Source organism: Gobius niger (genome assembly GCF_951799975.1).
Source record: "Gobius niger genome assembly, chromosome: 11".
NCBI lineage: Eukaryota > Metazoa > Chordata > Actinopteri > Gobiiformes > Gobiidae > Gobius > Gobius niger.
In genome coordinates this window covers 20,478,002-20,498,215 of record NC_136862.1, presented here as the reverse complement: position 1 = coordinate 20,498,215, position 20,214 = coordinate 20,478,002, and the positions used below count along the sequence as shown (strand labels likewise).

The 20,214-nt window shown below is 40.3% G+C and overlaps 1 protein-coding gene across 1 annotated transcript; it reads right to left on the bottom strand.

The window, feature by feature from the left end:
* Positions 1-1,151: 1,151 nt before the first annotated feature.
* On the bottom strand, positions 1,152-19,049 carry LOC306970870 (periostin-like). The gene is made up of 23 exons (XM_079566918.1): positions 18,511-19,049; positions 17,755-17,853; positions 12,043-12,107; positions 11,591-11,748; positions 11,280-11,444; positions 10,974-11,120; positions 10,332-10,473; positions 8,719-8,931; positions 8,512-8,646; positions 8,115-8,263; positions 7,081-7,217; positions 6,565-6,695; positions 6,375-6,505; positions 6,118-6,220; positions 5,953-6,020; positions 5,829-5,874; positions 5,718-5,753; positions 3,644-3,883; positions 3,073-3,096; positions 2,895-2,918; positions 2,294-2,326; positions 2,088-2,195; positions 1,152-2,005 (listed from the first exon to the last, which is right to left on the bottom strand). The coding sequence occupies exons 1-23, from the start codon at positions 18,630-18,632 to the stop codon at positions 1,953-1,955; spliced, it is 2,529 nt and encodes an 842-aa protein (XP_079423044.1). The 5' UTR covers positions 18,633-19,049; the 3' UTR covers positions 1,152-1,952.
* Positions 19,050-20,214: the final 1,165 nt, after the last annotated feature.

The window sequence follows — 20,214 nt, the reverse complement described above, 5'->3', positions numbered from 1 at the left end:
AGATGGATCAAGTAGATGCATATCGGATGGACTGGACAGTGGGTTCAGAAAGCTTCCAGACCTCTTTCACATCTATGTCAATTCAGGCAGTCTTGAACTAAATCACCAAAAAAACTTTTATATTGTGGGAAAGACTAAACCGAGTAAATCAAAATCAATTTTCAAATTGAAATGAAGGGGAAAAAATATCAAGGGAAAAACTTTCATCTTGTTGACATGATTTTTCAGAGCCTAAGGGAAAGTGCAGACCCATTCCGTTGCTTTCAATCAAAGCTGTTGTTGAACATTCATTCATAAAAAGGTCTGTTTATTACTACCCATGACAGAAAACTACTGAAAGCTGCAGTCTCTTTATAAACTGCTTTCACATGACATTCTTGGAGGTTAAAACACTGGCAAGCGCCACTTACTCTGAATGCCTTTGTCTGACGCTCAAGACACCAAGTAAGTTTTTGATTGTTGATTTGTTTAAGATCCTCCGTGAGCTCACTTAGCACCTGTCATTTAGTCAACAAATGTACAAGGGACAAAGAGCCTTGTATGAATCACAGCTCCCACAAAAACTTTAACTCCCACAAATGGGTTTATTACAAAAAATGTAAAGGTAAAAAAAAAAATAAAGAAAAAAAACGCTACTAAAGAAGGTCCAGAGCAAATGTAATATTTATGTGCAATCAGATGTTTAAAAAGAGCCTTGCACAGGGCTGTAAGGCAGGTTAAAATCAGCAAAATCCTATTATAGCGAACAGGACTTAAGTTCCATTGGGCGTCGGAACTAGAGTGATGACTTCACTTGCCAAGAGGATAAGGATATTACTTTTTAAAGCAGAACTAAGTAATTTGTTTACCTTAATAAATCCTTTTGTAGCCCTCTGGGGTAATACAAGTGTTAATGGGACGATTGGGGGGGGTCTTTCACCTATCTCTCTCCCTTTGTCTTTTCTGTCAGCGTAGTATTTACTCTCACGGACAATTAATGAGGAAAAAAAAACACCTGCAGTGGCGCTTATGGCCTCTAAGGGCATGAGTTACTTAGTACTGCTTTAAAATATTTTTGTTGTTGTTTTTGAACATTTTCAATATCAGACTGCAGCGTAACCCCAAAGGAATAAACAGAAGGGTGTGAACACTTCCTGAACCCACTGTATGAATGTTAGACAGCATGCCCCAGAGTGAAAAGGGTAAGTCCACCTGCTCCTTAACCAGACAGTCAGAGATGAGCTCCCCAGCATGGAACATGAAGTCGACCACAACTCAAGGGAAAGAGCATTCGCATTAGATGGATGTGGTATGATATGGACCAACATACGGCTCTTGGTGCTCCATTGCCAGTAGAATAACATATAACAACATGTGCATTTAACACCCTTGTTATGGATCCTCAGGCAAACACAATAAAATGCTCCAAGCTTTGTATATGTTTAGTGGATCGATGCCAAAAACAGGTCCGCAAAATGTGGTAGTTTTTAGAGAGCGTAGCGTAGCATGTCTCAGTAAAACACTTCCAGTCCAGCATGAGGTCTTGATCTCAGGGGTGATTTGTGGTCCTCCCCCACACTGCACCAGAGGGGGACCAGCACAATGGACCCGAATATTTCACACGCACCAGGCCTTGTTTTCGTCAGCGGCCAACGGATGGGCTTCTATGGTTGTGCAACAAAGTAATAACAAAACTTATGTGATGTAATTCTTGCCACATGCTACTGCACTGGCAATGTTTAGATACTATGCACACAGATATAAACGCAGATACAATGCTACTAATATTTTCCCATAAAGTCATTAACCTACAGTCCTTGTTACTCATTTGTTGGCTGGACTCCAATGGTAGCAACTGGCAGGATGCACCAAAGAAAACCATATGTCTGAAGATGTAATGCAAACCCAATGAAAAGGCTGAACATGAGGTTGTTTCAGGCAATTGAGTTAGATCAGCACCAAGTAAACTACATTTACAGTACATTACAAGACTGACCTGAAATGCTCTGTGCATCGACACCTACACCTGCACGACAGAAAAGGGCAATAAATCAAACATATGGAAAAGTAGCTTTTAGAAAACATGGATGTATGTAAAAATGGCTCACCCTCAATCACTCTTGTAACTTTGGTAATTGTTGGTTGTACGCCAATAACTCTGGTGACTTTGGTGACTCCGGGCTCGCCCTCCTCCACCACTTTAGTACGACTGGGCTCTGTGTGATTTAATGTAAAATGTGTTAACACAAAATATCCGTAGAAGTAAGATATAAACTAAGCATTGTCACTAAGTATTACAAAGGTTTAAACTGACCCAAAAGGGTCTTTTCAAACTTTTCGATCTCCTCTGTAAAGCAAAAAGTAAGTTGTTGTTACACAGTTATAAGTCCTGTATACAGGCGCTCGTCATATAATCAGAATATCATGAAAAATTGCATTTACTTCTGTAATTCAACTTAAACTGTGAAACTAATATGACAGACTCATTACATGCAAAGTGACATGTCAAGCCTTTATTTGTTATATAATAATTATTTTGATTATTATGATTCAGCTCGTAAAAAATCCAAATTAAAAATCTCAGAAAATTAGAATATCTTAAAAATGGACTGTAAGCCATAATCATCAAAATAATGATAAAGTCACTTCGCATGTAACGAGTCTATATCATATATTAGTTTCACATTTTAAGTTGAATAACAGAAATAAACGCACTTTTTCATGATTTCTAATTATATGACGAGCACCTGTATTACTACTTACGATCAAACATCACCATCCAACAGCACTGCCTAATACATTATTTGTTCCATTTTTCTTTCTCCACATGTAATACAAGCATCTTTAGTACTGTTGAGGAACGCGAGTCAGCCATTGTCAGCTTATTGTAGTGAAAAAGATGAACTTGAACTCACCTGAAATAGTCTTCTGGATCTCCTCTACAAAAACAAAAGGTAGATTGTAATCATAGCAATTATATGGAAATAACTTTCTACCAAAAATGCAAAGACTTGTTGATTCAAAATCAATTCTTATAAATCACAATCAAAGTATTTTCTTTGCCTGTTGTGTCTTGTAGAAGATGAAACTCACCTGTAAGAGTCTTCTTAACATCCCCTTGAAAAGGAAGAAAAAAAGTAAGCATGTTTTTGCTGTGTCTCTTGACTGAGCAGGGTAATATAATTAAAGTGAATCAAAGGTTTGAATCCCTCACCTGAAATAGCAAGATCACCTGCAACAGCAACAAAACAATATTGTTATTATAAATCACATTTGAAAATGATAATAAACTGTAATAACTCTTTCCCTGCCTGGTCAGTACTGGTAAATATATCTCAAAATAATCCTCAGAATACTTAAGTTTGTTTTAAACACCAAAGTTTACATTTTACACAAAATCACCATCAGTTTATCAATACAGAAACTGGGAATATAATGCAGTATGATAATAATCCAATCTCTAGCCTATACATTGCATCACTGTGTGGTATAGTCCTGCTGACTGAAGAACAGCCTTATCCACTATGTGTCAGGAACCCCCCAACCCTGGCCATTACGCACACAGGGGTATGGGATAAACAAAATTTAAATTTCTTGCAAATTGCCGATTCTTTTTTTAATTTAAATTCTGTATATATATGGGTTTCTTTTTATCACCTAAAACCAATGAATATGTCAACAAACCTACCCTCTATGACTCTTGTGACCTTGATCGTGGGCTTTTCTTCTATCACCCGAGTGACTTTGATGGGTTCAGCCTCCACCCGGACCTCAGTGAAGACCGGCTCTGTCTCGATCACCCGTGTTACGGTGGTGATGGTCGGCTCGCCCTCGATGACCCTGGTGACCGTAGTGATCGAGGGCTCTCCTTCAATGACCCTGATCACCTTGGTCATATCGGGCACTGCGGGGAAGAAAGACATATTGTTATCTCATACATTTTTGTGGAGCTGCGTGACGGCTCCGCTCGACTCACGCATTAGTTATCTGGCATCTGCAATACGTCCTGTACCAATATCTGGCAAAGGCACGCAAACTAAATACTGTAAGAATGAGCAAGTAAATCTAAACGGATGCAGAGGGTATGGGAAGCAAAAAAGGATTGAAACTTTTGTCCTGGGTCATGTTTAATTTATCTGACTCTTAATGAAGTGATCTCATTGTGGTCACACCCTTTGAATCATCGAGCTCTTGCTGAAACTTGAAGTAGTCTTTATGTTCTTTAAAGCTTTCAACTAATGAGCCAAATAACAACTTAAAAAATATGTGTAAGTGAAAGTATTAGTGTCTTTATGGTCAGTAATCTATCTCCTATGAATGTTTTTTGAAAAGCTTTTATGCCCTTCCTCCCTACATATCCCTTTCCTTTACAGGCTTGTCGCAGGCACAAAGAATAAACCCATTCTGGCTGTATTACTTTGGCAATTACAATAATTTCATTAAAACTCCTTCCTACAAGAGCTAAAAAGCATTGATAACTGATTCTGATGATGAGCCGTATGGCAAAAATCACATTCATATTTTTTATGCAGTTGAGCAACAATGGCTGAAGACTTGCATATGTGTGTGCTTACATCAGAGACTATTTAATCTTTGGCTTGAGTTTTACTGAAACTTGGCCTTGTCCAATAATGAGAGCCAGACCCATGCGAGGCCTTCAAGAATTGTGAAGTAAAAGGATAAAAAATATTCTTCACACTGTGCCCCTGTACTGTAATTCAATACAATGTAATCCAGTAATAAGAGGTTTTATTTATTTTTAATTATATGACAAATTAGTTTAGGCTTTGGTAAGTAAATTCAGTGGCTGAGAGGAACCTTAAAGAAGAAATAATTGGACCAAATTAAATCTTGGATGTTCCTGTTTCAACTATATAATCAGCATAACAGACTAATCAAGTGTGAGCAAGTGAAGTGTGTCTTTCCTATGTCAGTTGATACAAAAGGTGTTCCTGTCTCTGTAGAGCCTCCGTGGACGGATTCCAAAAGAAAAGCTCAGCCAGAGTCCAAGAACTTAAGTCTGCTCTGGGATCTTGGATCAGAGTAAATGTCAAATTACCAAAAACAGTTACAATCAGAAGGACATACAATATACTTCCCCAGAGAAGCCAAGGGGAGATGCCGGAGCTTCAAGACCAAAAGGCCCTTTTCAATGATGCGTCAGTTAACCTTTGGCAGTACTGTGAGAATGAAGTACTGTGAGCGTAGTATTGTGAGCGCACTATTGTGAGCATGCAGGACTATGAGAGCGCAGTACTGTGATCATGCAGTACTGTGAGCGTAGTATTGTGAGCGCACTATTGTGATCACGCAGTACGGTGATCATGGAGTACTGTGATCACGCGGTACTGTGATCATACAGTACTGTGATCATGCAGTACTGTGATCATGGAGTACTGTGATCACCCAGTACTGTGATCACGCGGTACGGTGATCATGCAGTACTGTGATCATGGAGTACTGTGATCATGCAGTACTGTGATCATGCAGTACTGTGATCATGCAGTACTGTGATCATGCAGTACTGTGATCATGCAGTACTGTGATCAGGCACACTAGCCAATGGTCATGAGTTTGTCAATGGTTTGAAGACAATTTTTTTTTTTTTTAAAGACAGACGAATTGTTTGAATGGTTCATTTGCAAGAGTCGGCTGAATTCTCCGTAGACTTTCAAATATTGGCCTGATATTTCAGTGATTTGCTTGCATTTTCTAAGTGAATCACATATTTTTTTTACCTGTTTCAATATAGCGTGTGGTTGTGATGGTCCTCTCTGAAACATGACAGAAAACACAAGAATAATGTATTAACAAATTATTGCTCATACGCATTCATTGAAATCTCTTACTGATGAAAGTCAGTGGGATCTCTGTGTATGAAAATCCAGCTTGGAACTATTGAAACAAGACAGAAATCACTTTTATGACACGGATATAAAACTAAACGCTTTGAAACACACATGCCGGTTGTACCTTTATCTGAATGTACTTGATCAGCTTCTTCAGCAGAACCAGGAGGTCCTGGCGGCCCACTGGGAGGTCTGCCAATAACATACTTCATTATATATAGTCATGACGAGGACCGAACATAATGCACTCCATATGAGAGACACAATGCCAAGTCCGAGCTGTACTTACCGCCGGGATACAGGACATTTTTCACCACATGCACAACACCATTCGTGGCCATCAGATCGCTGTCAGGGACGTCCACAGAGTTGACGTGGATAGAGTTATTTACCTAGAAAAGAAATGGAAAGAAGTCAATATTCTTCACACACCAATATTAGAAACACACTCATTTCTGACAGCCTATAATGTGATGTTTTCCACCGTATCTGACTAAGCTCTGGGGTATTTTTTACCTCCTTTGCATCATACAAGTTTGTACGTACAGACATGACTTGGAGGTTGTTTCCTTGCAGAGTCCTGAGCAGATTGGTGACGCCGCCTTCAAGTCCCCCGTTGATGAAAACTCCATTACTGAAGTGGTACAACAAAATGGTCCTCAACGCATTGACATCACCTGTTGAAACACAGACACCATGTCATTTATAAATGGTTTTCTTTAATGCAGTAACTTACTTTTCAGCAGAACCAGGTCCTCTTCGGAGAGCTCCTTGAATGCATCGTCCGTCGGGGCAAAGATGGTGTAGGAGCCCTCTTGTCGCAGCAACTCCGTCAGCCCTGCGATCTCCATCAGGTTCAAGAAGATCCTGACAAAATAATGTCGTCTGTGTTTAGTGTGGGTTCATTTCATGTCACTTTATTAAGACAATGTGAGAAGTTAAAATATTTACTTCAATTTAATTTAATTTCAGGAAAATTGCTGCCAGTGCAACAAAATGTGCTGTACTCATGGCGGATCTGTGTGGTCCAATAAATCAGAAAGCTGCTGCTTCTGTTACTTCTCTGGGATCTGTTTGTATTCACTCTCCCCTCATGGCAACTGGGGTAGTGGTACTATTTGGACTTATTCATCATTCGAACAGTATAATAGATAGTAATGGGCGCTAACCTTTTCTGGGATGTTACTTGATGTAAAAAGTTCCCGAAAAGCTGGATTAGATTATTCTCATTGGCATGTCGGTGAGAAGCTACCTGAAACGTCCATCACTGATCAAAATCTCATAGATGCTTTTGTCCGGGACATTTATAACGGATCTCATCAGATGCAGGGCTCCGTTGCTTCCCTCTTTACTGCCATGAACCATACAGGCATTTTCTAAACACACAGCCTGAAAACAGAAAGACAGGCTTGAGTTAGTTAAACACTGGTGAAAATCTGGTAAATATTTATTTGTAGCGATGAGGTCTGTCATTCAGCCCGTTTTTTTTTTCTTTTCTGATTGCAATCAATAGAGATAAACATATGGAGTTGCCACAGGGAAGAGGCAGCTGATTCTCATCAAAAAAGAGTCAACCTTCTCTGTGTTGAACTAATTAACTGCTTTATTATGTCTGTTTACAGTGAACAACGCTGTGTTAACAGTTGGGAAGAAGCTGAGTTTTGGGTTCAGTTTTGAGGAAAGTTTCTTTCTTTGCATTTGTATCATTGTTTCTCTGGTAACACTTTGGAATATGCCTCAGTATTATTCATAAGAAATCATTGAATTGAAAAATGGTACAATGATGTATGTTCCACCCCCCACATGCACCAGCAATGTCCTAATATGTAGAATGAGCCCAGACCAAATCACCACAACTGCCACTAAAATCCTGCACTGTCACTCGAAAAGGTGTTACTTTGGGCCAAAGTACCGTACCATATCGGTTTCGATATCCAGAGTGTTGTTGCTGGAGATATATATGTATATATATTTTCATGTAGTCCTTATAGTTGAAGAGTTTAGTGGTGGCTAGTGCTAGGCTAGTGCAGGTCTATGGTAACTAGTAGCCTGCATTAAAAACAGTCTGACCCAAGCACAGTTCACCTGAGGCAAATCACTTATAACACCAGACTACCGATATAAATGTGTTGATAGAATAATTATAAGCATTTTGCATTTAAAACAACTTATATTTGAGCAGCATCAGCTTCCTGGTTGTAAGCTACGCAGCGGCGGAGTGATCTGCTAGAAAATAGTCCCTCAAAATGCGATAATTCATGTGAACTGGCAGCTGAAAAAACTCACTGTGCGATAGATGAAGACCCGGATGAGTTTTCCTGCCATCGTCTCCAGGGTCTGTCCATTGTAAAGTTCACCCAGTGTCACCTTCAGCTTCAGGATGTGATTCTCTAAGATCAGCCTCAGCAAACTCTGGTCTGTGGTCATCACCTCCCCTGATAATCAACATATTTATTCAGATTTGTTTGAGTCAAATCATGTTGTTAAATTACCGGTACATCTTTAAAGAATTGGACACTCAATTTTGTATCTCCTTTAGAAACCCAACTCATAAACAGTAGATGGTCATTACAGTATTATTACAGTAATAACCCAGTGTTGTGTCAATAGTAAGTCAAACTATGAACATTACATTTACAAGGTTTAAATAAGTAAAAAAAATAAGTATATATCTATGACTTACTTGTAAAGGCAGAGTTCATTGGAGCCAGTAATGTGTATTGTGCTTTTGGGCCCAAAGCAGCAGCAAGTCCCAGCTCAGAAACCATATCAGTGAACGTGCTTTGAGACTCCCCTGTCAGCTCCATAACCTCTTTGGCTGGTGATCATACAATACATTCAAATAGCCTTCCTTAACATTATCATGAAGTAAATCTGGAAGACAGCTTACCTGAGTTTGGGACGAGCACCTGGTCTATGAGGTGGATGACTCCGTTGGTGGCGACTATGTCTTTCTTCAGGACCATCTTGATGCCGTTGACGGTCAGACTGTCTCCGTCACAGCCGATCTGGATGCTCGCCCCCTCAGCGGTTTCATACGTCGTTCCTGACATGATCGCCTCAGAGCACTGCACGCTGTTCAACAGGTGGTAGTTCACAAGAGCTGGAAGATTAAAGAAAATGTATGTTTTTTTTTTTTTTGTAACACGGTTTAAGAAATGACCTGTTTCTGGGTTTGTTTAGTGTTGGAAAGACTTGAAACGATTTCTCTTTTTTAGAAGAAAAACAGGGATTAGGTCATGTTTTGTCACCCTAAGACCATTATTGATGTCATTTCATTGTTTTTACTCTGACTTCCTTGCTTTTTCTCAGACCGGACGAGTTTGTCTTTATTAAGGTGTTGCTTTTGTGCCAAACTGAATTTTAAATCTTACGTCAGCCTCCAAATGCTTCATTTAGCAAAAAATAGCCCAGTCAGTGTCAGTGTGAGTATTAGGGCAGGGCAGTTACAGCAGTTAAGTTATGATGTTGCCACATATAATCTGTAATGGCCCGCAGTGTCGGTTTAAGATGAACTGGGACTTTACAGCTTTCCCAGTTTGACACATTTCTCTGATTAGAACTGATATTTTAAAATGGTGTATTTTACAAAACAATGAATACGAACAGTAACACACTTTATATTCATTCATTGTAAAATCAAATGACCTGTTCAAAATGCTGTTACTTTTTTTTTTAGACTTCTCGATATTACATATATACACGACACAATGGTGATTGTTCTGTTTAAGATTTTTCTCAAAGGAGATCAAATTACACATTTTGACCGAGTGAGATGGTTCCAAACACAAAGGTCTTTTGAAAAGCTTTAAGTCACTTCTGTCAGTGATTCAACTGGAGATTACAACTATGACGGGGTCCAACTGTTAAACAAAAAGCAAATCTGGCACAAAATAACCTTTGCCTCATGGTTTTAAATTCACACAAACGGACATGAAATTCAAATGTAATCAGTGGCACGGCGGACCACGGCTCGGGCTCAGAAATGTTCTTGGACAAACAGAGCAGCCTTCTTTCTTTTGGATTACGTTCTGACAGAGTGCGGGCGCAAGAGCCTGAGAATTGATCTTGAACTTTATTGTTTTCCCAAAGGAAGCCACTTACTCTGCACAAAGAAAACTCTATGTCGACTACCTTTTGTCACTGGCGAAGAACTGAATGAACTTAATCACAAACAATAAGCAGTGTTACCATTATTGTTTTCTCTATGCGGACGTTAGTATTTAAAAGTGTAGTCTGAAGTTAAACAAAACTGTGTGAGCATAGATAACAGAGGAACAAGAAACAGGAAACTGTGCTGCCATTAGCCTGTTCATTCACTGCACAATACAGTGACACACTGAGGAAGGTGAGTTTCTATCACAGCTGCCCGGGAACAACCAGCTAAATATTTATGGCACTATAATATAACCTGGAATGGCTCCCATTGAAATAATTCAAGAAGACGCTGAGTTATTTGCAGTTGTACTGAGATGTTTACGTAACTAAATCAGCTTCCCTCACCTTTTATAATGTCCTTGTCCTCCATTATGCGCTCGAGGTATCCCGAGGGCAGTTTGTCAAAAGCCTCATTGGTTGGAGCAAACAGAGTGAAATGACCTGGTTGCTGCAGCTTTTCTATTACACCAGACGCCAAAGCCGCAGCCTTAGAGGAAAGATACAAATTATTTTGGTTGACTTTTAATTAAAAAACGCATGGAGATAATGCTAAGCTAATTAAATGAATTCTAATCTATCTAACAACTAATACAAACACAACACTGAAAACAGTTGACCGACAGTGAACTAAGAAAGCATGTCCAGAGATGACTCGGTCCATACAGGGCAGTGCAATTAAAATGTAACTGAAATCACAAAGCAACGGTCAATCTCAATAAACATCAGGGCCTTTTAATTACCAGGACTTAAGCCAATTCTGTAGCAGTAACCCGGTCTGGAGGATAATGGCTGCTGTAGATGGCACTGAAGCGGAAAGCGTTCTTCTTCTTCTGTTTTAAAAGGCCTCTCTCATCAATTGTCAGAAACCAAATATGGTTGAAGCTATAGATATTTGGTTTGCTTATAAAAAATGAAATCAATAGTGTAGATTGACAACTTGCCCCAGTCCTTGGTCCATATACATACTGTATAAAACAGACAACATACATTGAAAGAGGAGAGCTCATCGGTCTCCTCCAGGACGCCTTTGATGGTGCTGCTGATGGCTGTGATCACCCGGTCGATCACGTGAACCACTCCGTTTGTGGACACCTGGTTTCCGTGGATGATCCTGGCACAGTTCACTGTCACAACCTAGACACGCATTCAACACGCGGACAGTCAGTAAGGTGAGAATATCAAATCTTCAATCAAGCTTTGCAACAATTTTAGGTATTTTCTTTACAGCTCAGGGGTAAACAGGGAAATGACAATGAGTTATGGCTCAACTTCATTTGTAATCATTGTATTTACCCCATTTGGATAGTGATTGATGAGGAGCCCCAGGTCAGTGTACATGGATTTGACTGTGAGCCCGTCCTTCAGGTCTTTGGTCAGTAGTCGGCGATTGACCATGTGATAGTGCAGAGCGTTATACAACTCGATGTTCACATTTCCCTCCAATGCAGACCTTTTAGCCTGAAAAAAACAGCTTATTTTTTACATTTTATACTGGCTGCAAGGTGGCTGAAGTGTCTTGCCCGAGGACTCAATGACAGTGTGCACCAGCGGGAAACAATAACACAGAAACAATGAGAATCAACAAGTGCGTCTGGTCGACTCACAGAATCCAGCTCATTCCAGGCGTCGTTGCTCGGCGCAAATAAAGTGTAAGAGCCTTTTCCCTCCAGCTCCTCTCTCACTTTGGACATATCCGCGTACCTCTGTGTCGTCGTCGCTTTCACAAGACCCAGTGTGCCATAGACGTGGTCGATTGGAGCCACTAAAAGAGAAATAAATGGATAAAATGTTTGTTTGTATGTATGATGTCTAAACAGAATACAGAAGGGTTCTCAAGTGTTCAATTGCAAACAGCAGTCATTTGAAATATCTGGCGTTTATACCCAGTACAATGTGGAAGTAAGTCCAGGACTAAACCCAAACAAAGTCATATCTGAACAAAGAGAAAACAATATCTAAACCAGAACCAAAGCTATGAAAATAAAGTCTAAAACTAGTCCATTTCCCACAGTTTGAGAACAGCTGGGAAACAGAGGGTATCGTGTGCATATCCCACCTGCAGGACAGCCCTTGTTGCCCTCCAGTTGCATGTATCCGGGACAGCACTCATACACAACCATCCTGTGAAGAAAAACAACACACATGACTATCATGTGCACTGTAAATGTGAAACAGGTTAGGAAAATAAAGGCACTAATGGGGAGTGATGGCTGAGTGTTCAGCGATGAGAGACTGTATGAAGTACAGTCAGTCAAGGGAAAAAGAAATGTTGCCCTAAGCCATAATTGGGCAAAAACAAAACTTCACTGGCCTAATAAATGAAAAAAAGGCAAATGAGGTAATGCCATGAAAGTTCACACTGCCACAGAAACCCAGAGAGAAAGAGGAAGAGCTCCCAAAAGGATAATATGAAAAAATCTTGAGCAGAGTGTAAATATGTAAGGTTAGGCCAAGAATGTTTTGCTTTTAACAAGCAGCTTGGGTTTTTATAGTCAACAAATCAGCAGAGTGAAGACGCCTACATTCAACTAATAAGGAAGCAAAATACTCAACTCAAAAACATACATACAAAACAAAAGAAACACAATGTATTTTTTGTTTTTCATTTTATTGTACTGAAACAAATCAACAAAAAGCACTGTAACCAAATGTTTTTCCATGATGTGCGCACATAGACAAAAAAATCAAGTTTGAAGAAGTGGATGAGAGCACTGACAAAGCCAAGAAGAGCATATTTTAATAGAATGTGGTGAAGTGTGACTGATAAAACTTTAGGCTGATCCCCAACATACGACATCAAGACGTCTCTTCTTGTGTGGTCCAACAAATCCAGCTATGCAGCTACAGAAACAAAAGTTACAAAATTTACAAAGATAAAGTTTTTAACAGATTAGATGCGATTCCACTGATATCACAAATGAAAATATCCCCAAGCATGAACATACAGCCAATAAAAACAGCGAGAACATTTGTCAAATCAGTCCAATACCCATACAGGGAGTTCACGTAAGGACTGCTGTTAACCTATATGGGAAATGAAACCTCACTTTATAGTCATGTTACAGACGACAGAATGAAGTGCCTGCAGACACAAGTCAGAACTTCATAAAAAGCGCGGCCTAATAAAGCAATAAATTATCCGTTCAAGTCGATCATTGTGTTCAAAGCCACTTTTGGGATTTGTCCCACTGTGAGCGCACATATTCCAGTATCACAGTAATCCACCAGAGAGCTCGGATCTGGATCCGGTTTAATTGGGGTTTTACTGAAATTACTTGGCAGGTTTCACCCCGAGGTTTTGCTTAGTCCTCATTAGACTTACTGCTGTGAGTCTTGAGGCTTTGTGTTTGCTCGTGGAAAAAGTATTTATACATGAACTTTGAGCTATTTACATCAGTTAAGGCCAAAGCAAATAACGCCTGTCCGAGAAGTAATAGTAAATGATGGATCACTCCCTTCGTGCTTGCAGCCGCTGTCAGTTAGTCCTTAACTCCCTGAAATTAATCATATGTTTAGTCTCTAATCCTCTTACATTGTTTGTGTGAATCACTGAATCTTTTGTGGGGGAAAAAGGAACATTTCAGATATTGATAGTGCCTAAAAGGATTATCCAAGGTGGCCTGAGGGCAAACAAAAAAGTTAATCTTCAAGCTCGAAAGAAATCATATGCAGTGAAAATCCCACTGAGGTGTAAAAATGAGCACCTCTTTGGAATATAGAGAAAAATAAGCTCTATTTCTGCTTGCCTATAGCACAACAGTTTCCCACTTGGAGGTATTACAGCGTGGATGAATGTGTTTAAGCAGCTGGCTGTCAGTGAGGATGAGGTCACCGCCAGGCACGGGCTCAGTCCCACTGGAGAAACCCCAACATGGCTGCCAGACAGACAGATGTGGCCCCAATCGTACAGTAATGACACGGGGGAAAACCTCACTTTTTCCCATTATTATGCAATGTATATAATGTTTTTACCATTATAGATTTCACACATTGGCGGTAATTTTTAAATTATTTGTTTTTCCTCTATAATACGCAGAAAATCAGCCGTGTGTTTTCAGCATCACCACCTGTTCTCTGTCTGTCACCCCCAGCCTTCAAAGTAATTGCTTCCACCTGGATATTCCCTCCAACAGTAGACGGGTTTTGTAAATGAAAACTGAAAATCTCATGGCATCAATTACCACAGAACAGGCAATTAGCTGAACTGTAGCCTTTTATTTATTTCATACTAAACAGCACAAACATGCCCACTAGAATACTGCTACCCTGTTTTTATTTATAGTGATGGGAAATGATAACCTGGCTAACACCATGCTGCTGTGTGCGCTCGAATTATTTCGAACTGCACAACAGCCTGGGGACCATGGCCGAAATCTCCGGTGGATTTGGGAACCAATCACAGAGCGAGGAGGGATGGCAAGACGATGACGCGCTATTCGATATATGGAAGCTTGTAGTTTATTTACGGATAATAAAAAAAAAGTTTATTTACGGATCCAACGTGACAGCAGCAGACACGATGGTATTTTTTGATCAAGCTTTAGACCTTGTTCTAAATAATTTAGCTCAAAAGTTTACAGCGGGTACGTCATACGTCATCTCATACGATGATACGATTGGCCATGGCTACGTGCAGAGACTTTTTTTTTTTTTTTCCGTATCGCCCAATAAACGAGTATGGACGATCGTAAACCACACCTCTCCTACGAGAAAATGAATTGGTGGTCCCCAGACTAAATATCACTTGTGATTTTAGTCTGGTGTTAGCCAGGCTAGGGAAATGAAGGAAAATGAATGACACTTAGAGCCTTTCTGTAGCTCCAGAGTTTGTAAGAGACATGCACAATAGGCACATCCTCCTGCTTGGTACCATATTGACCATATTGCTGTAGAGCCAGATGGTAGTGATGCACAGTGATCACCCACTTTCCCCAGGTTGGCCAATGGCTTTAGCAGATGGGTCTAATAGAGAACAGTAGATGAATGGGGGAGGGGGGGGGGGGGGGGGGGTGGGTCAACAAGGTAAACCTTTTTGTATAGTACATAGAATGTTCATGAATTCATATGTACTATGTATTATACATTTCCACAGTTAGAATTGACTGCACCAGAAGCACATAACTTCATAGCGTATCTCACTAATGAACGCGCCCTGAGAGAAGCCTGGCGCTGAGTGGTCCCTCAGCCCTGATCTCTGATAGACAGTCCAGACTGCAGCTGGACGCCTGGCTCCGCTCCACTGACCTTCAACAATCTCTACAACAGATGACGAGGAGAGAGAAAAACGGCCTTTCTATACATTATTTGGTGGTCAAACATATGAGAATCATTTACTCATTTATTAAGCTTATTATTACAATTAGTTCCTTGCAAGTGTCAAGGCTGACATTTTTTTTGCTTTACCGTATTTTCCGGAGTATAAGTCGCACTAGCCAAAAAATGCATAATGAAGAAGAAATAAACATATAAGTCGCTCCGGAGTATAAGTCGCACCAGCCTTGGCAACTACCTGGGCATGGAGTTTACAACTGTAAACGGCTTTACATTGTTCAAGCTCTCATTTGCGAACTTGTTCCTCTCGCTGTGGCCATCTAGCTTTTAGCTCGCGATTAGCTTATTTTGTTTTCTTCATTGCATTAAGAGTAACCACTGCTTTTCGCCCACTCCAAACTTTCTTTCTGCTGCTGGATTGCCATTTTTTAAATCTTCAGTGGTACAAGAGTAGCAGATACTGGTACACAACCTGAGAGTGCCCTCTAGAAGGCAAAAATATGTGAAATTATATATTTTTATATATAAGTCACACCTGAGTATAAGTCGCACCAGTACCAGTCCTCCAGCCAAACTATGAAAAAAAGTGTGACTTATTGTCTGGAAAATACGGTACTTCTTAACAAATAACATTATTTTTGATTTCTTTTTAAATTAAAATTACATTCTGCATAATAATTGTGAGTTTGGTTGCCTGCTTCAAAGTACTTGTGTACTGTTTATTGTATATTATTCATACTTTTATACCTATATTTAATAAAATACCTAGCTCAGACACTGTCCAAGGTAAAACTCTATAAAAAAAACAATAGTCAGTGTAGTCCTCCACTCAGCCGCTTGTTTTCGTTTCTTTCTTATCAACAGGTGCGCCTATATAACATTTCATTGGCACATTGAGTTTTTATTGGCACTCAGTAGAACATGTGACTGAAGGGATCTAAAATACCAATGTCTTTATAAACTTCCAGATTCCTGTACATTAGACATAGCTTTGTCCACCTGCTTTTCTCACTCATCACATCACAGTAGGTTTGTACAGCAGAGCCACAGGTGTTGCTGAACTAACACTGAGGGACAAGAGGCACGTTGCACTACATGATCACAGCATCCTAAAGAGCCTGTAGTTTATTACAGCGACTGAGGACAGGCCTGGAAATAAAAATGCTGATGTTTTTTAATTCGTTTTGAGTTAATATGTGACGTGAAGTTCAGTATCTTTGTCAGCACATATTATCTAAGCTGACATATTATTGTTCACGGTACTATTGGAAAGTCACACAATCACACAGATGCGCGTTTGCTGTCAGATGATGGAACTTTAATCTAAACCACAAAATTACAATAAGATGTCAAATTTGTGGACTTAGTCTCTAACAAAAAATGATGATGGTCAACATTTTGTGGATTTTCTGTCTGGGTATTTCTTTCAAAGACAGTGAGCCACCACTTCATTAGCTCCTCCTCTCCATCTGATAACCAGAGTGCTCCATGTGAGCCCTACACTCCATCCACACAACAGCTAAGGGATCTGTCATCACGCTGTCACCAACCAGCTACACTGAGGTTTGTTTGAATACGTCCCTGCACATTGATTTCCAGCGTAATCTGAATATTGTATTGAATTGTGATGGATTTCTTTGACTTAGGCGCATTGAGTTGACTTGTGTTCAAAATGCGCGGTATAAATAAACAAGCCTTGCCTTTGAATACATGAAGTATTAAGTTGCATGTGTGTATTAAGTTGGTGGTGTTTTTTATTATAGCTTGCAGGCTTTATTGAGCAATAAACGCTCAATAAACGGTCAATTAATGAGTTGTAAAGCAGCAAACCTTAATGTGCTCCACACAATGACAACTGAAGAATTAGTAAATGTGAACTTTGTCAACTTCCAGGCACTACCAAAAAATAAAATCAATCAGAAGAAAAAGTGTTTGTTACTACTAACAGTAATAGGCAACAATGTGGGACAATGAACTTTACATGAAGCACACATATAAGGGGAAAAATAATCTAGTTGCAGAAAACATTTCACCACAAATGATATATGAAGTAAGAATGGACTCCAAACTATGTACTATTGTATTTTCCAAATGTGAGTACATAGAAGCAACCCTATTCTCTATGGACTCTTCTGCCGAATGAAAGACCTCAAACTCTCACAGTGCACATAAATAATCCATTTCCACTGGTTTCAAACGAGACAAATAAAAGCTATAATGCTCAACTTCTGCAGCCAAATACACAAGTGCCCAGAGGACACAAACCATATTCTTCAAACTAGGGGGAAAGTGTCCATCCCATCCATCATCACGGACTAAAAACACAATAGCCTAAAACCGCAGGACCTGTCCAGGCCTGTTTAAAAGTAGAGGGGCTGTTGTGAACACCTATAGACACCCGTGTGAACCGATTTAAGTGTCAAATGATGCAACTGGATAGGGCATTTAAACTGAGAGGTGTCGGAGATCATGATTTGTGGGATTTGTCGGGACTTACGCCTTCTTGCCGCAGATGGAGCCTTTGTACCAGTTTCGACACGTGCTGAAGTACTTCTTCTTTGTCCCCAGGACCTGCTGCAGAGCACACATATTGGGCCTGAAACAGCAGACAAACGGAGGGCAGTGAGGGCGGGGTGGATGTGCTTTGAAGAAGAGGGAGAGTTGAGGGAGTCATGAGTTAAGGGGATGCTTGCTGTAACTAGTTAGGACACATCAAAGCACACATTTTTGATACATTTAACTATTGACGGAATTTCAATATTGACCATATTATTCTAATATTATTTAATACCATTTCTGGAGTGTAAAATGCACAGCAAGACAAAAAGTATCATTTGAAAAAATAAATATCAGTATGATGCAATTCAATATTTATGCCCATATGTTTATCATCTTTTTTCTATATCATCTAGCTCTGAAATTATGTGGGATGGGCTGACACCATTTATCCAGGCGTTGGGGTGATACAATGTGGTCTTTTTAAAAAATATGCACGGTTCAATTTGTATAAAAATCACAGAACAAACAGATAATCAATTTGTTTAGAAAATTTATATTTTTCTATGTTTAAAAATGACAATACATATTTATTATCCATTTGCATTCAGAGAATCAGTCAGTTAAATTATCCGTCCAATACATGTCCAAACATCAAAAGCCTTTGACTTCACTTCTCATACAGCCTGTACATAATCTTACTTTACAACTCTATACCACTTTTTCAAGTCTCCATCTCCATCTTAGACTCCCTTACCCATGGCTCCTGGCCCGGATGCGGCTGTGGCTCACTATCTTGTCGTAGGCTGAAGACTCCACACTTCCCCAAAGGCAGAGTGCGCCCAGCACCAGCACCGAGGCCCCGAACAGCAGCTGCATCCTGCCCCGTCCACAGATACACAGTCCAGTACAGGCTTGTACACAGGGGTGCCCTCCACTGAAATCACATAGACAAACAAGAGGGGAGGGAGAGGGAGGCTTTATAGCAACAGGTCCTTGCACCCACCCACTGTCTGCTCTATACGTCCCAGCAGCATCACACACCCCTCTCCTCCTACACACAGCCCTGCACGTGTTTCTATCATGACTTTTCTTCGCACCATCTCGTCCCAGAACACCCAGGACTCCCTATAAATTATGGTTTACATCACACAGTAGTGTTCAAATATGGGATGTCTGCTACTACTCAGCCAGACTTCCATAAAGCTTTTAAATGTGTCCCAGAAGTCACGTATTACCCTATACTCAATTGCAGGCCGTATTAGGCTAAGTCATAAAACTGTCCAATACAGGAGTCCTGATCATTTCATTTAAAGGAATATACATGAAGTGAAGGCACTACTTTTTAGTTTCAGTGAAGCATTTTGAAGACATAACTACATAATAGCATCGCTTGATTTGGCAAAGTGTTTTTAAACAAATTTAGGACAGGCCCAAAGTGTGGTTGTGCCCATCTCCGGTTGGATTATACTGTCAGTGGAATAATTGTGAAAGATTGACTGAAGACATCATACACCAGTGAGGTCTTTTGGGGAGTTCCAAGCTCAAGGGGAGTGCCTGCAGGAGATGCAGTGTCAAATCTATGCCAATACATGCGCCTGTTTGTCAAGGGCTGAATCACTGCTTTCCTTGGGCTGTAGCCTGTAGGAGGGACCAGTTTCCCAATGACCCAGTACTGTACTTTTACTCTCCATCAGCAGGAGCAGCGTGGTGCATTTAGTATGTCATATGCAGACTATAGTCTATTCACTCACTCCATACTTGGGTTTTAGAATGTTTGAGTGCATTTGAGGCATTTCTTCCATCAGCGCCTTTGTCCACCACCACCAACCACTCACCCACACACCTTTATGCCTAGGCCTATATGAGGGTCGGGTTGGCTCGAGTCGTCTGTCTTGATCGTCCTCTCTCAGTCAGCAGGAATATGGCGCACGGAGCACATCCCGGGACAGCTCTCCTCAGCTCTCGACTTTCAAAACAGAGATTAGTTTAGATCTCCTGTCTGTCCTCCCCTTTTGTAACCTGCAAGAGCGCGATCCTCTTGGGCCTCTTCCTCTCAGCTGTCATGTTCACCGTTTATCAGCTCCCGAACAAATCCCGACAATGGCCCAATCTGATACAACGGAAAGGAAACAGATCCATTCAAAATTACAGTTTCACTTTAAGGCACGCACAAAACGCAACCTACAACACTGCCATCAAAGAAAACGCCATCCATTCATCGCGTTGCTTAATCTCTAAACCCCCACTATAACCGAGCCTATACAACGCCTCATTTGAAAGCTAAGAACGACAAAACCGAGCTAAGATTTTTCCCCTTGCATTGTTGCCACGTTGTCGTCACCTTTTTTGTCGTAGTGTTTTTTTTACGCTTTTTCGACATGTTTTTGCCACTTTATGGTTGTGTTTTTGTGTCTTTTTGGACGCTTTTTTTGTAGCGTTTTTGTTGCTTTTTCATCCC